A 16,807-nucleotide genomic window follows, 5' to 3' on the forward strand; every position below is an offset into this window, starting at 1 on the left:
CAATGCAGAGCTAAGAGCTTCCCCATTCAAAGAATCTTCTCAGTGTTTCCCTTGATTCCCCTTCCACCCAGCCCTAAGGGAACTCAAAGGGTATCTCCCATTTTCAGCTAGCAGTTCCCCTTCAGCAAGTGGTCTTCTAAACCCTACGACCCACTGGCCAGCCCACCTGGTTGTCCTCTACCTTTAGCGACATTCTACACCTGGTACCTGCGCCCTGGGCATATGGAAGTGCACCCACAGACCTTCCCATCTACCTATGCCAGTGCTATCTACTCCCACTCCCACCAGATTTTGTGGAGAGAAACTGCAACCATGGAACACAGAGGCCAGACAGGCTCAGGTGACCTGAGCTCCCATTGCAGAAGAGGTGCACGGTCTTTTGTTAAAGGAGACAAGTATTATGGAGCTGGCTACAATGCCAGATTCGTCAAGCTCGTTTATCAGCTCATCTAATTTCAGCGAGGAAGCAGAGCACTGCCAAAGAGAAAGGCACCTGAGAAGAGAGAAGGCAGTAACTGCACACACCATCAGCTCCTTCCTTGCCAGGGTCTGCTCTGTAAGTCTCCCATTAAGATCAGCAGTAGGCTGGAGGACAAGATGAACTTGTGGCCACAGACAGAGGTGGCATGTGCCACAATACCCCTTCCAGCCACAGGCCAGCAGCCAAGCCACAATGCAGCCAGCCTGATCACAGAGGGGACAGCTCAGGAGAAATGCCCGCTGTAGCTACAAAACTGTCCCAGCACCTCTGGCCAAACAGACTAGCAGGGATGAACCAGACGAGTGTAGCAGCAGCCACAGCTCCACATCATGTACTCTCCCAGAGCTTCTCAGTCACACCATCCCCTTGGGAGTCTGGTTCACCAATATGAAATTCCACACCTTCACCCCACCTCTTTGCCACTGCATCCTTAGCTACACCCCTTAATGCTTTCCATCAGTGGTACTATCACTCACATTGCAGTATGTAGCTGTCTTTGCATCCCCCTCACAGCTTTTCCCTTCCAGGCTCTCTCGCAAAAACCCTCAGGTGCTATTATTCTAAAGAGGCCATCTTGCACAGCCCTCCTGGAACTCCAAGTCCTGCCCTTTGCATCTCCCAGCAGTCCTAGGTCTGGGTTGCACAGACTCATTTCCTTCGTCCAGGAAGATGATTTGCCCTGGGAGAGGTGAGCTCCAAACCTCTGCAAGAGCTGCCACTTTGGCTATGTCCTGCTTCCTTCAAAATCAAGACCGAAACTTCCCTGATATCAGATGGGCCAAGACCTGGCACTGTGCCGAAGCACGACTTCCCAGCCAGGCATTTAATTCATTATATCTCTGCTTTGCCTTCATTCAGAAGAGCTGGTCTCAGTTACCACAAGGTTCCCTACCCTGTATTTGCCACTATGAGCTGTGTAAAGCGACTGTGGCAGCTCAGAAAAAAGGGTGACCCTCATTGTTTTTAGTACACATAACCAGACCATAAGGTCTTTATTGGATTAAACTGGAAGATCATGCTAACCAGTGATTGAATTACTGATAACTAGAAGGCACTGTAATAAAGACAAGAACATTCCTGGGCTCCCACCACACCACCACACCCAGCACCATTCATATGAAACCACCTGCCAACTTTGGGAGGTACAGAGTGCGCTCTGCTCGCTGCTTAAAATGCAGCCAGGTCCGAGGTGGTATCTACTCACCATTCTGCAGTATAGAGCAGTGAGGCTTACTGCAAAAAGGCATGCTCCATCTGATTGAAACTGCAGGGGGGGTTCAGAGATGCAAAATGCAATTACTGGTGCTGGAATTGAGCCAGTTGGGGCTAATATCCTAATCTTCCAGAAGAGCTCAGAGAAGTTACTATCTCTAACTCCAAGACCGGTCCATACACATGAAAGAGATCGTAGTTAAAAGACAGACCCAGGGCAGCAATGTGGTTAGGGCTCATTACGCTTGGGATTTAATTCAAGTAGAGCCTGGACACCAAGTGCTACAGCTGTCCCCAAATAGTCCCATGCCTTTTTCCTGCTCATTGCATGAGCTGCAATGAGGCTAAAATAAGCCACCCTCACCCAAACACGGCGTCAGTCTGGGATAGCTGCACCGGAATAACACTATGCACAGAGAAACCCTCTTTGTCATAGGTCAGCCTTTGCCAGTAATGTCTCGGTCGAGATGGCTTGTCCCAAGATAGATCACCTAACGTGTCACTGGGCACTAAACCAGGGTGTAAACAAGAGGCATCGCGGGAGCTGAGCTCAGGCAGGGGCTGCTCAGCGCTAAGCTTCTTATGCAGACAGTCTTTACCAGGTGCTTCATTTCATTAATGCTTAGGTTGAAGATGGTATTAAGAACTGCAGATTTGCTGTCAGTCTGGATGAAGAAGCAGCAGATTTCAGTAAGGTTGAGAGAGACTGGGATCTCTCTGCCAGAGGCAAGTAATTCATCACGAGAGGAAGTGAATCTCACTATCCGAGAAGAGTTGAGGATGGAAGATATTTTATCCCATTAACTGGTCAGAAAATATTTTTCTTTAACTACAGTCCTTCTAACTTGTGTGTCCTGCTATCCTTCATCCCAGCTCTCCTGGGAATCCCTTCTGCTAATTACTATGAATAATTAAAAGATTACAATTCCGCCTTCCCCCCCCCCACTCAAAGCACCACATGTCATCCTACTGAATCACCAACCTATAAGACTAGAGTTGATAGCTCCCAGCACAGCCATGCCTTGGTCTTCAACGGCACAACCTTGGAGCTAAAAGAGCAGACCCTGGCTGTAACGAAAGCGAGCTTCATGCCAGCCCACCATCATACTGGAAGATGTGACAATGGACCCCAGTCCTTGGAGGTGCAGTTGTTGGGCAAGGGAGGAGAGGGACTAAGTGCCTTCTTTCACCAGACATTCACAAGTCTTGAATCCATTCCTGAAGCCTGTACTTCCCAACAAATGATTAGGCTACCTCAACCTAGAGCCTTCACTGGGAGGCTTCACATGGGGCACTGCGTTCTGACTCTGCCAAAGGAGAACAGAGATGCAAACCAGGGAGCACTCCAGGAGAGATGTTGCATCTGCTGCCCAAGAAATCCAGTAGAAATGACAGTAGGAAAGATGGGGGACTGGAAGCCTTCAGGCAAAACAAAATGGGGAAGGTGGTAAGAAGGTAAAGAAGGACAAGAAAGGCTAGATGCGAGTCCCTGCAGGTCCACCCTATCTTCAGGGTTGATCTGTGGCTCAGGCCAACTTGATACCAAAGATGAAACAAAGCATTCAAACCCAAACTACAACCTAAGAAGCTTCTGAGTTCCCTGGAAGCCTGAAGGCAGTGGGATGCAGAAGTAACAGGTTCACAGCTCCACTGACTTGCCTCTTGGCTGAAGTATGAGTCCCACACCGTTTCTTTCCGTAAGGATACAGCATCCACAATCCCAGCAGACCTAATCCATCTCTTCCAGATGCAGCTCCACTGGGTAGCAGCTGTGCATGGGTTAGCACACATGCAAGGGTGAACTCCTGAGCACACTCGACAGAATGACACAAATCTCAGGGTCCTTCCACAGGCTGGTGCTCACTGATGTCAATGTAGATTTACTGTTCCATAGCATAAATCAGCAAAAGCATATTATTCAGGAGAATCAGAGCCCCAGGCTGAGCTGTGCTCTGCCAGTGGGAGTTTGTTCTCACTTTCTAATGGACTAACAGGTGGCCCTAGATGCCACATGTTTTCCAGAAATATTTTTAAAGGATGTTCGAGTGCACTTAAAAAAGAAAAGAGCAGCAGCTGCAGATTGTTATTACTTTTTTATCTCTTGCAGCCACAAAGTCACACAAAGGCAGAGGAGTGTCCCCACATAGACTTCAGAAGGGCATAAAATAAAATAAAAAACAACAGATGCAACTAATACAGCTTTGAAATCTCAGCAGATCTGGCCTGTCTGCAGCAAGACCACCAAGTCCAGGCCCAGTATCTTTACACCAAATACAGAAAGGAACCAGCACAGGTCTCCTTTCATAGCATGGAATTTTCTCTCTCCAGGAGTATAACAATCCCATTTTGTGCTTTAATTGATACAGGATCTCAAATCTGTGCCTGGGACAGAGCTACCAACTATATCGGGCTACACTTCACTGTCATTCAGACAGAAATCTCACGCAAGGAAAACTCATACTGTTAACTTTTTTTTTCTTTCTTTCTTAAACAGCAGCTGTTTGAAACTGTTTAATGGATTTATACGTTGAAAATAACCTAACAGATGTCAGCACACAGTTCCACAAGGTATCACATGGCATCTGTCACACATGCAGCATGTAAGAACCATTGGTTGTGTGCATCTCTCGTGCACAGGCTCTGCATGACAGGAGAAGGCTGCCCAATTTAGGGATGCTATTACAATATCCTTTATTGTAAAATGACACACAGCAGGTTTCTAATTAAATTTTAAGTAGAAATGCGCTCCCAGCTCTTGAATAATTCAAACTGTTCTATTAACCAAGGTTCTGAAATACCACCGAGACACGAGCTCTGGACACAGCAATGGCCAGGGGAAGAAACAGTGCTTGGAAGCCCTGAAGTGGTTAGCTGGGCAGTGGATAGGGCAGGGTGCGGGTAAAGGACAGCTGAAAGAGCACATCTGCTCAGGGAGGAAAGCACTGCAGGCAAGAACGGAAGGAGAGAGGAGCGTGTTCTGCATACGAATGGGGCGAGGCACGTGCAAGAAGCGAGGCTGGGTTCGGTACCCCGTGCATCTCCCTCTCAATGCACAAGCACACGCTGTTCTCCAAGTCACGTCCAGATCTGTGAGTACATGCAGGTGCCTGCTGGCACACAAATAAAAGCGCCGCTGAGCGCGCTGCCAGCGCCTCAGAGCAGTGAAGCCAGAGCCATGTCCCAGGGATGTGCTGGTGGGAACACGCACCATCCGCCCCCGGCATCGCTGCAGGGGTGGCATCTGCCCAGCTTCCCCACGGCAAGTGCCCCGCGGCCACCCGAGCCACAGGGCAGCAAAAGCACGGCCAGATGAGCTCAGCAGCAATGGTAGTGAGCAAAGGGCTTTGGAGACCTAAGCTGGGATGGCCCTTGCCCCACGCAGCGTGTGCCGTGCCCCAGTGGGCAGCCTGAGCCGCAGCACCGCGGCAGCCCTCAGCCCTGCACGAGCACAGGTCTTTTTTAAGGTCACAGAAATAGGAGTGAAGATAAAACAAGACTTGTGCTTTCTAATTGCAGACCTCAGTCAGACCTGCTGAGAGGGAGGCAGCGATACCGGATAAGGGAGGAGGGATAAGGCTGAAGGCTGGCCCCTCGGTAACACTTAATACATGCCCCACATGACACTTAAGAGCAGGAGCATGTGAAATAATCTCCTAAGCTACTGGAAACCCTGCAACTCTCCTCCTCCTCCTTCCTCCCATCCCTCTCCCTGAGAGCATCTCAAAGCCAATGAGGGGCTCTGGGGAAGACCACTGAAGAGACTCAATGGTGCCAAAAAAACACTCCACAGAGGAAAGCGAGCTCAAATGTTAACAAAACTCATTTTAGCCATGACCCCCCAGGGAGCAGGCAGGACAGGGTAGGCAGCAGGGCAGCTGCCCAAGGGAGAAAACCTGCTGTCTTCCCTTGGGCCAAATCCCCAGTGAATCACAGGGTCAAGAATGAGGATTTAGCCCAGGGAACCCAGCTCTGACTCAAACCCCAAGATGGCCTTGATTTCCGAGCCAGGGTCCTGAGACCTTTAGGCTGTACTTAACTGACAGCTGCAGGGAGAAGGGAGAGAGAGAAGAGCATAAAAGGGGGAAGGAAAGAGCAAAAGAAGGGCACAAGGCAATGAGAAACTAGGTGGAGGCAATACTTTTCCCAGGTCATAGCAGCTCAGGAATAAAGGCCCAGCTGTAACTCGGTTTCTAAAGCCTGTGCTTGCTCAGGGTTCACTGGGGACACATCAGGCACTGAGGTGAGAAAATAGAGCTGACGTTTAATCTCAGGCCCTCTTAGCAAGAGTTGTGTCAAAGCAGGAAAACAGATTCCTGCATCCTTCCGCCTCCCCAGAGTCCCTGCAGAGTGGGGAGAAAGAACGGGGTAAAAATAACCTACCTGTTGCCGGTCCCAAGTCCAGGCTGGAGTCATTGAGCTCTCCTCCATCTTCCCAGAAGTACTGTGGGGGCTGTAAGATCTTGGACTCCTCATTCTCCTCACTGGCAAAGCCTGATCCCGGGGCAGCATGCAGAGAGCCAGGGGCAAGATCAGGCTCCGCAGCCTCTGGGCTGGTTTGCTCATGGGAATTCATGGCCTCCAGGTGGGACATCATGGCAAACTCCAGCAGGGAAGTGGACGTGAGGCCATCGGCAGTTGGCTCCTCCGAAGAGGCAAGGCAGAGGCACAAGGTCCCTGTATAATGACAGTAAATGCATATCAGATATAGGATGGACACCCACCGGGCTTGTCTTCTCCTTGCAGCCTGCTCCTGCCACCCAACCCACACCTGCCTTTGGGGTAACCTGTCCGCAGATGGGCTGTGCTCCTGTCTGAGGAGGAAAATCAGGCCATTTTGGGAAACATCCTCAATCACACAAAGCAGCATTCACGTCCAGGAAGATGTGAATCCGGGAGCCCATGCCAAGCAGCCATCTAGTCTGGGGCATCTTTCTTCAATGGGGCAGCAATGGCTCACCCTCTCTGAGGTCTTGTGCTTCTTTGAAAGGATGGGGTCCCTTGTTAATCACCCATCGTGGAGACGAGGTGGAATGTCTTATACTTAATCCATGAAATTTTGGACACATGAAGTCAATGAAAGTTTCCTATCCAGCTGTCACACCCAAGCATGATTTCACCCTATCTGCAGTTATATTACATGTAGGGGAACTGATGTAAACCAAAATTATTTACATCACCAATGTTAACTGTATTTTAAATCAGCAGGCTGGAAATCTATTTTTAAGTCATTGATTTTAACTTCATTTTTCATTCACTTTTTTTTTTTTTCATAAGGAAGGGCTGTCACAGGTAAGAATTAAAATGTACACAGAGCAAACATCTACTTAATGCTAAGCAGGGAGGCAGGTTGCATTTTACACTTTTCTTTCAACAATTATAGCCTTGTTATTTCCATTTTATATATTAGAAGGTTTGACTGACACTTCTTGATTCCTAGATGAGACTTTAATTGTGATTTGTGTCAAGGTACATTCACATGCATATTGAACCTCAATCAAAATGCAAGAAAACAGCACCTGGAACTTGGCTTTATTCAACCGATAAATACCATGATAAATATGGAGACATAAGGAAAAAATGAAATTACCAAAACATGTTTTACATTTAAAACAGTTTTGTTAAGCAAGCGAAGTATCTAATTTGGGTGAACTGAACCAATTGCTTCCTTGCTCTCTGTTCTTCAGCACATTAAAATGAGAAGATCTCATCTCTCACAGCTGATTTTTATTCACAGATTAGAAGAAAAAAGGACAAGTTTTCCCGCTTTCTCAGCTCATACTCAGTTTCTCAATTCTTAATGAACTAGTCACTGAACTGAACTAATTGAATAAGCTGAAATGAAGACTAATTTGGTATTTTTCTTTGATAACTGATTTTCTAGACAAGAGAGATGCAGCAGATCTAATCCATCTGGACTTCAGTAAAATATCTGATACAGTGTCTCATGCAGAATTACAAGAGAAGCAAGAGAAGACACCCAGTAGCAGGAAAACTGTAAGGCAACTGTAAGGCATTGGCTATATGAAAAATGACAGAAGCTTGTGCTGGAGGGAGGTTATCAGTGGAATTCCTCAAGGTCTGTCCTTGGATCTGCTCCTCTTTAGCATTTTCCTAAGTGACCTTGGAACAAAAATTAGGAACATAATAATGAAATTAGCCAAGGACATAAAGCAAGGAGATATTCTCACTGCACATCAAGACTGTAGGTACAATCAGGTGATCTTGAGAATGGAAATAACAAAAATATTATAAAAAGAAATAGTACAAAGTGATAAGTCACCACTATGAGAACCAGCACCAAATATTTCTGAGACGAGATAGGAAACCATCCATTAGAAATGTCTTAAGAGGAGAAACGCCTGTATTAGAAACAGCTCTGAGATATCACTGGAATGCAGATGTGAAAATGCTTGCACAGTTCTGAAGTATTAGAAATAGAGAGATTTTACAAAGCACTGCTGAGACATCACCTGGATGCTGCACGCAGATCTGGATACACGTGGCCTGAAATGATTTAAGCAGAGCTGAACTGCCTTCAGGCAAGGGCACAGACCAGGTAACCTCCCGAGGCTCCTTTCTACAAAATGTCCTACGACTCCACATCCCAGAAGGACAAATTCAGATCAGAGCAAGTGCCAAGACAAGCTATGGGGCAAAGGTAGATGGGTTGGCCCTGTTTTTTTCACTGAAAACATTGGCTTGTTAGCACAAAAAGTTTGGGAATCGCTGCCCACTTGCCACGCTGATTACCAAACCTGTCCTGGGAACGTTAGAAGCTAGAAATGCATTTCTCAAGCCTTCTGCCTGCTCTAACCCTCTCCACCTTCCTCCGCTATTCTCTGAACTGAGCAAAATCCAATATTGGTTACTCTTTCCCATATACACTTGGGCCAGGCTTCAGCACTTCTCAATCTCGTTTATTTTGTTCTATTGATCCAAGACAAGACCGGCTGAGGCCAGCGCAGCAACAAAAAGGGAACAGCAATGGAGGCAGAGTATTGAAGGGGATGGAAGCTACTGCAGCATCACGGAGCCAACCAAAGCGCCTCTGGGCATCCCTGGGGATGGGCCGGCTCCCTGCAAGCTGTGCATGGACAGGGAAGGCTGCACACCTCTTGTGCGGGAGCACAGATCCACAGAGACCTGGCCCGGCCAGCCCCTGTGCCAACTCAGTGGTGCTCACCAGTCTCCAACGCGATGGTGCCCGGGTTGGGCTTCCCCAGGCTCGGGAAGACACCTGCATCACTGACAGAGAGAGCTGTGGAGCCCCGTGCAACCCCGAGGGGACAGGAACTTGTCTTGAGGAGCTTATAGCATAAGCGAACATGACAGAGAGCAGTGAGGGGCAGAAAGGGAATGTTATTCTCAAAGTTACCAAGAAAAGGGGAGCAGAAGGACCACAGCAGGTCCAAGACCGCATGGAAAACCTGATGCAGTTGGGACTGCTGGATCCTGACTACTGCTGCTCTTTATCCACCCCAATGCCTCAGTTTACCCCGACTCCCCTTAGCAGAGATGTGGCTGACGTGCCACTCTGGCTTTCCAGCCATGCCAGAATGCACATCCCAGGTCTCCCAGACAGTTAGGCAAAGCCTCAAATGTAACTCGGTGCCAGCTCTAAAGGCTGGTTCAAGCCCCTCAGCCTCCATCAGCTACAGCCCATTTGGGCTGCCTCCAAAGCTTAGTCAGTCCCACCATCTCTACAACAGGCATCTCATGGCAGGTGAACCTAATCCCATCCACGCGGGAAGCTCAGACCCTGGGAGTTTGTTTACCCTCATTTAACTCTGAAGTGTTTACCCAGTTAAAACCCCCTAAGCTGCATTATCATGTTTACTGGGAAGCTCTGCTCTCCTCAGCCCAAGATAAAACTATACCACCTCATCCCTAAGAGTGAGTCATTAATAGACACAGCCTGAACAAGCCAGTTTTCTCCTGGGATGGATCTGGAGGACGACAATACCTTGGGGCCCGATTCACAGGCACGAGATGCTGAGTCCAGCCTGGGGCAAAACCCTCTGTGCCAGCACCAGCCCAAATGCCACCGGGCTAATGGCACCTTTGCACCAGTACAAATTGGTACCTCCCCAGACAGCATCCGGACACCGCTTCATACCTTTTGCACCAGCAGCAAAACCCCAAAGGCTTGGGGTGCCAAACAGCACACCCAAGATTTGCCACCTTCCCCCTCTCTTCCAAGCATCTCACAAAGGAGCTCAATGCAGCTGTCAATTCGGAGGCAAAGAAAGAATCAAAGCAGGAGCTGAGCTGGGAGGCAAGGGAGAACAGCCAAGAGAGGAAATCTAATGCCCAAGACATCGGTGGCTAGCCGTTTTCCTCCTAGGATGGGGAACGGGGATCAGACGACTTCTATCAGCCATCATTCCCTCAATTTTGTATTCTAAAAGGCAGATCAAGTGATAGGAATAAAGAAACACAAATGAATAAAGCCCTGCGACTGTAGATGGGAGGGAGCAGGGAACGGAGCCAGGGCTCGCCAGCTGCTTCAATGGGGCGTTTGTCTCTCATTTCTATTTTTGCAGCACCTCTGCGTAACCTGGAGGAGATGAGGCTCTGCATGCTAAAGAGGGCAGCCAGCCTTCGGGGAAACAGCAGGGCTGCAAGCACGGGAAGGAAAACCCTCCCCAGATCAGACAGAGGAGGGTTGAGAAAGGAGAGAAAGTGGGAGAGGTAGATGGAGGGGGGAGAGGGAACAAAGGCGGAGAGAGAGCTGCCTGCGAGCTCTCCCACTGCTAGCACCCACAAAGGTGACACGTGGAGGAAACGCTGACCTTGCAAAAGATGCTTCACCTCTGCAAGGAGCAGCATGGGGTGATTTCAACAACAGGGGGATAATACTGCAGTGTTACCTTTCCAAGGCCGCTGGAAAAGAGCTAGCCAGAAGGATACACAGATGAAATGAGTTTGCTAGTTGCTGACCCCACTGGACCCTCAGAAAACGGTTCCAAGTTGCTCTGTTCAGCTCAGCAGAGGATTCGATATAACAGCCCCGGACAAGGCAGATGGGAGAGTTTTGCTCAAGAGCAGAAAAAAAAAAATATCTGAGAAAAGAACATCTGCCATCTCTCTCCCAAACTGCTGTGAGTAAGAGCAGTTTGACATTTCTAAACAATTCAAAAAGAACCCCAACGTATTTTCTGCATTGTCCAACCAAGAACCACTTTATCCCTTTGCCACAAGGCAAGCCACCCCTCCACAAGAGAAGACAACTGTTTAAAAGCCCCCAGTTGGCCTAGTGAAGGAAATAAGTCATTTCTGTATCCAGCTGAAACAAGAGGAGGGATTTGGGGAGATGAAATGGAACCTGGCTGTGACTGTATCAAAACAGCCTTTAAAATGTTCTTGCTTTCTAATTAACAACAAGCAAACCTCAATTTTCTCTCCAAGGAAACACACAAACACCCCTTAAGATGTCATCACATTGGCTTGACCTATAGCAGCGCTGGTGTGTCCTTCATTTTACCCAGCTGAAGGCTGGCATTTCCTCTCCTTCCCGGGTGCTGTGACTGCATCACCCCCCCAGGGAGGCAGGATCAGCCGGCTGAAGGGAAGAGGACTCGCCTGGAGCACACGCTCTGACTCACCTGCCTTTCACCACCAACAACCAGCAGAGCCTCTACAACACCAGTCACACAATGGGTACTGGGGAGGGGAGTCAGAGCATCTCGGTATTGCCAACGCAGCAGCCGCAACAATGTCCATCTGGCCCTGCTACCGTTGACCTTCCTTTCAAGCCCACCCCAAACCCAGGAGTTATCCAAGAATGTTATTTCCTAGGAGAGCTGGGTCAGGAATGGGTCATTTACTGATAATCGGTTAGGACAGAAACACAATGACCAGATGAGGGAAGCATCTGCCAGGGATATTCTGTTCCCAGACCTCCCCCAGACCACCACGCCTGGAAAAGCCGGGGAGCAAGGCCCAAGGGCAGAGAGGAGAGAGGCCCCAGGGCAGAACAGAAAACGGCACAAACTGCTTCCAGAACATAACAAAACACAGAGTAATTTAAATAACAAAAAAGGATCCCAAGCACAGACAGTGGAGGAGGAGAAGAAAATGTTGTTCAGTTGAGGAATGTCCAAGCTGATTCCCCCACGCTCACCTGGAGTCTCCGACCCCCAGATCTTCCATAGGGAAGATCAGACCTTTTGGTGCTAATTCAGAGTTATGCACCATCCCCATGCTGGGACTCTCCACCTAAGAGACCTCTCCCAGCCCAGCTCCCACACAGCCTTACCGCAGCTCTCCCACGCTGCACTAGACCACTTACAAATCCAGTCGGGTCCCTAATCTCCAAGATCATTTCCAACTAGGGCTTCAGAAAACAAGATCAGACTGCCATCCTCCCCTGGTACTGCCAGCAACCAGGTCTCTCACCGAGTGTCCCTCTAAAACCATCCACCTCCCCGTGGCCCCGGCACATTTTACAAAGCACCAGGAAAAGCAGTGGGGTCTGAGAGGAGCACATACTCTCACCAATCTGTACCTGCTGAAAGAAGGAAGCCAAGGCCCAACTGAAAAAGCCCCTGCAATGGGACAACTCTTTAGAGGGAGATCCTAGAGCACGCAGTAGCTGTGCCAGCATCCTTAAGATTTTACAGATTTTTACAGCTACCATAATCAGAGCCCAAACACCGGGCCACGGGGTGTGCACGTCTGCACGTACTGAGCGGGCACTACATCACAAAGGACTGCCAACATTTCCTCCCCTGGCATTTCAGCAGGGAACATCCACAGCACACACACACAGGTGGGAAATGGGAAGGCACTGCCAAAAGATGCACCTGCTTTTGCAGATAATTCCAGATGTGCCCTTCGTCAGCACATCTGCACCAGGAGCCTGACCTGCAGAGATGCCGAGCATCCTCAGCCCAGCGCTGAGAAGAGTCATGCCTACATTCTTTACAATTAGTAACATCTGCTCTAAGCACCACCACTCATCTCCACAGAAGAGACTCCACGCAAGCAGGTCACGGCAACTCAGGGCAGCCTGCCTGTCCTTCCCCCTTTGCTCAGCCGTTCATGCTGGGAGTCACAATCTTCCCTGGTTTCAGTCTCCCAGACTGTTTGCCTTCGCTCCCTCCCCAGATCGTCTCATAGCCTTCACACCTCCCTCCTCTGCTGCTGCAACGTCTGCTCTCCTCCACGCTTCTCGCTATCCACAGAGGCAGTTCCCAACTCAGGGTGGGGGAGATGCAACCCCTGGGGAAACAGCATCGGGTAGACAGCTGCATACAGCACAAGTGAATTTTCTTTCCTCCATTACCCTTCACAGGTCTCCTCAAAGCAGCCCCCAGGGGTTAAGAGACCACAGGATGAAAGCCACTCATCTAAAAGAAAAACCACAGCTCACAGATCCTTTTGTCCTCTCTCAGGCCCAAAGCGTTTCACCTGTCTGCTAAAAATCACCTCGCCAGGCCCAGGCTTCCTCTTCTCGTTCTGTCCCTGGACCTGGGGACCTGGACCATGTACCCCATGGTGCTTGGTCCCATCTCCAGCACACCAAAAAAAAGGCTCATGGCTGCTTCATCTTCAAAGCCCCCGTGCCTGGGCAGAGCAAGCACAACCATAGATACAGGAGGGACTTCCCTCAAGACACGGTTGCCCATCAAAATATAACAGAAGCTTTTTACACGCCAAAAGGTCTTTAAAACACACTGGGCACAGCACTGAGAACAAAGTGGGATTAGGCTCTGCTCCAGCCCCTGTGGCAGAGCGGTGACGACCACCCTGCCACACGCTGGCATGCTGTGCAGCAATCTCACCCCCAAGAGGCTCCACTCTCCAAACAGCCTCATGCATCCAATGCCAAAAACCAGCTCGTGCAAAGGTTTGGCAGTCCCAGGGCACACGTACAGGTCCTGACCACCTTCACAACACATCAGGCAGGAGAGGAAGAGCTGAGAGTGGCTGCAGTTGTCATATGGAGGGAGGGCTGCAAAGCTGGCTTCCCAGCAGTAAAAAAAAATTACCCCCAAACCAAGACCATACATCCAAACCCTGGTAGCCAAAATGGGGCTTAACCAGGCATGGGGACAGTGGGGGCTGATCTGAGCCCCAGCAGGGCGCATCTTCCTTGCCAGCATCCCTGGCCCTCTGAACAAACCAACGCACGTGTTCGCTTTGCCTCTGTGCGGGCTGCGCTCGCGTGGCTGACAAATAGCCTCTCTCCATTCTTTTGGGATTACGTGTTTCAATAGCCAGCGAGAAGGGGAAGCAAGTTCACCCGACCGCCAGCTGCGGGCCATGGTGCACCTTCCCCACAGCCCCTCTGCAGCACGGCCACCACCACCACCACAGCTCCCCCAGGTACCCACAAAATGCCGGAGCTCCTTCCCACGCTGAGCAAGCAGAAAAAAAAAAACTTTTGTACGCTCTGATCCGCAGCTCGTCGCCGGCAGCTTCCCCCTGAGGGCTTAATGTAGTTATTTCTACCCCTGATGCCTATAATTAAATGAACATTTCCTTATGGCACTGAAGAGGCCAAGGAAAAACTGACTACAGGGAATTTTCGTCCATTCTGATTTATACTCCCTCATCGCGGGCTCGTTCACACAATGCTAACGAGGAATCTTCTAAGCAGGCAGAAGGAAAAAAAAAGAAAAAAACAAACCCAAAAATTTAAATAGCCCACATGCAGACAAGCACCTGGGGAAACAATGAGAGGGAAGAGACCAATTCCCTCCCTCCTCCCCCCGGCTTTTAACCACATCATTTTCCTACTTGCAAAAGCAAAGGGGCTCAGATACCCTAGAGCCTGGAGAGGCGTTTCCACGCTCTGCCAGCAGCCCTGTGCTGCCCAGCAGTCTGATGGGACCTGATGAGGTGCAGGTCCCGTTTCAGCCCATCCCGCAGGTCTGTGGAGGCTCCTGATCCTGGGAAGCTCAGGGGAATCGCACTCAGCCCCTCCAGCTCTTTCCCTGGTTTTAACTGTACCTGTCCTGTGGGACTGGAGGAGCGAAGCTGGAGTGCATTGAACTATTCCAGACTGGAACAGATCCTAAACCACTGAGCAAAGCTGCTAGCCAAAACAGGGCTTGATTTATAAATTCCCAGCAGTCTGCATCTCAACTTCTGACCTCCCATCTCAGCAGGAGCCCAGGTGTCCAGAGATGCCTGGCCAACTGACTCCAGCCCTGCCAGAGCTGCCACAGCCCGCCAGGATTACCAGTTTCACTAGATTAGGAACTGAGCTGTCCCTCGCCTCCCACCCCTATGCCTCTCCCTGCTAGGACAGCAGAGAGGATCACAGGGAAAGCCAAGGACCCAAATCCTCCGTACCACCACCAGCTGGACAGCAATACTTGAAAGTTTCCAGCAGCCTCAGCAGAATAGGAAACGCACCCTCCCCTCTGCACAGCAGCATCAGCTGTGGTCCTTTCGGCCGCCTGATTTTAAAACTACCACGAGGTCCATCCCCTTCCTCCACAGAGCAAATGTAGCCTTCAAGAGATGGGGATGAAACCAACCCTTGCCAGCAGATTGGCAGAGCGGGAACATGGCATCTCCCCCCATGCACCTTGCCCTTCTCTCTGGAGGAGGCTGAGGTCTGGCAGAATTTGGGGACATGGGTCTCCTGCTGACATGCAGCTAAAGGACCTCTGCCAGCTGTGCCTGAGGTTTCCCCTAATGTGGACAACCTGCCTGGAGGAAGCCACAAAACTGGCTCCCTGCTCAGCTCTGGAAAGGTTTATTGCTTCTGTGCCACAGAGAATTGGCACAAAAACCCAACAGGTTTTCTGATCCATTTTGCTCTTTAAGCTCACTATTGTTTGTAAACCTAAAAGGCTTTATCCCTTCCCTTTAGGGAGCCCCAGGCGACAGGGGCGAGGCACTGTACACTCAGCTCACGGACAGAGCGGCTCCACAGATGACACATTCCCCCATGAAGGTTTTTGGGAGATGGGGGTAATAAGACAGACGCGCCAGGGGGCTGGATGTCACCGTATCACAGCTCGGTCGTGCTGGAAGACAGCGACTGGTTGGGAAATGAGCCCTTCCCTCCCTGCCAGAATGACTCAAGACAAAGACTCCCCCACTCTTTAAATGTCCCCGTTCAAAACTCCTGTTCCACGCTAACCAGATTTCTGTACAAAAGCGGTGGGGGTAGGGAGGGAGAGGACAATCTCAGCCTCACGGGTCTTTGGGGGGATCCCTTTGTTGGGAAATTTCCCCAGACTATTTAAAAATAGAAGCCGAGCCTTCATAACTATTCCGAGTATAATTATTCCGGCACTTAATTGCCTTTCCCTGGCACCCTACCTCTCCTCCAAATTTCAAGAGGAGGCTCTTGGGGAAACGCAGAGCAATTTGTGGTTTCCCCCTTCCTTTGTGCCAGTTTCGCGGTAGTTAGCAAAATTACCGCGACGCCAGACGAAGCCATCGATACAAGAGAAGGCGTTTTTGGGGCAGCCCCGGTGTAGCAGAGTCCACCCCGCCGAGCCAGCTCCGTGCCCCGTCCGGGGCGACCTCCATCCATCGCCGGCGTGCGGGGTCCTTGCGTTGCCAGCCCCGTCGCTGGGGCAGGGGACCCCGGCTGAGCCCCCCCATCCCCGTGGGTCAGACCCACGTGCATCCAGCCCCCCATGCCAGGAGCCCGAGGGTCCCTTCTCAGCCCCCCCGGGGGTCCCAAAGCTGAGACCGGCCACTCCGGAGGGCTCCGATGCCCGGGCGGGGGGCGGTGCCCGGTACCCAGGGAGAGCTCCGGGGTGGTGGACCCGACTCGGGTCCCGGTACCCGGGGGTCGTGGTGATGGGGATGTGCCTCCCGCACAGGTCCCGCTGTCCCAGTGAACTGGACCCATCGCCGGCCACCCGGGGTTGGGGGGGTGAAGGGGACAGACCCGCAGCCCACCGGGGGTCCCGGTGCCCAAGGAGAGAACAGACCCCCATCCGCTGCCCAGCCCCGCCGCGGGGGGTCCCGGCGGCCGGCCCGCCCCAACCCACAGGGATGGCGGCGACCCCCGGCCCCACCACCCTTCACTCACCGGAGGCCAGAAGAAGCAGCAGCAACGCCGGGGCCCGGTGCAACGGCTGCATGGCGGCGGCCGCTGCCCCTGCCGCGCCGCCTCTTCACGGGGAGCGGGGCCGCCCC

The 16,807-nt window shown here is 51.0% G+C and overlaps 1 protein-coding gene across 1 annotated transcript in view; it reads right to left on the reverse strand.

Moving 5' to 3' along the window:
- Positions 1–16,807, reverse strand: part of PODXL2 (podocalyxin-like 2) — a 33,019-nt gene extending 16,212 nt beyond the window's left edge. Inside the window, exons 1-2 of the mRNA XM_014943249.1 lie at positions 16,701–16,807; positions 6,074–6,367 (exon numbers count right to left, since the gene is read on the reverse strand). Of these exons, the coding sequence (XP_014798735.1) occupies positions 6,074–6,367; positions 16,701–16,752 (346 nt within the window). The 5' untranslated portion in view covers positions 16,753–16,807. The remainder of the gene's footprint in view (positions 1–6,073; positions 6,368–16,700) is intronic.

The sequence above is a fragment of the Calidris pugnax genome, unplaced genomic scaffold, assembly GCF_001431845.1.
Source record: "Calidris pugnax isolate Ruff unplaced genomic scaffold, ASM143184v1 scaffold128, whole genome shotgun sequence".
NCBI classification, from domain to species: domain Eukaryota; kingdom Metazoa; phylum Chordata; class Aves; order Charadriiformes; family Scolopacidae; genus Calidris; species Calidris pugnax.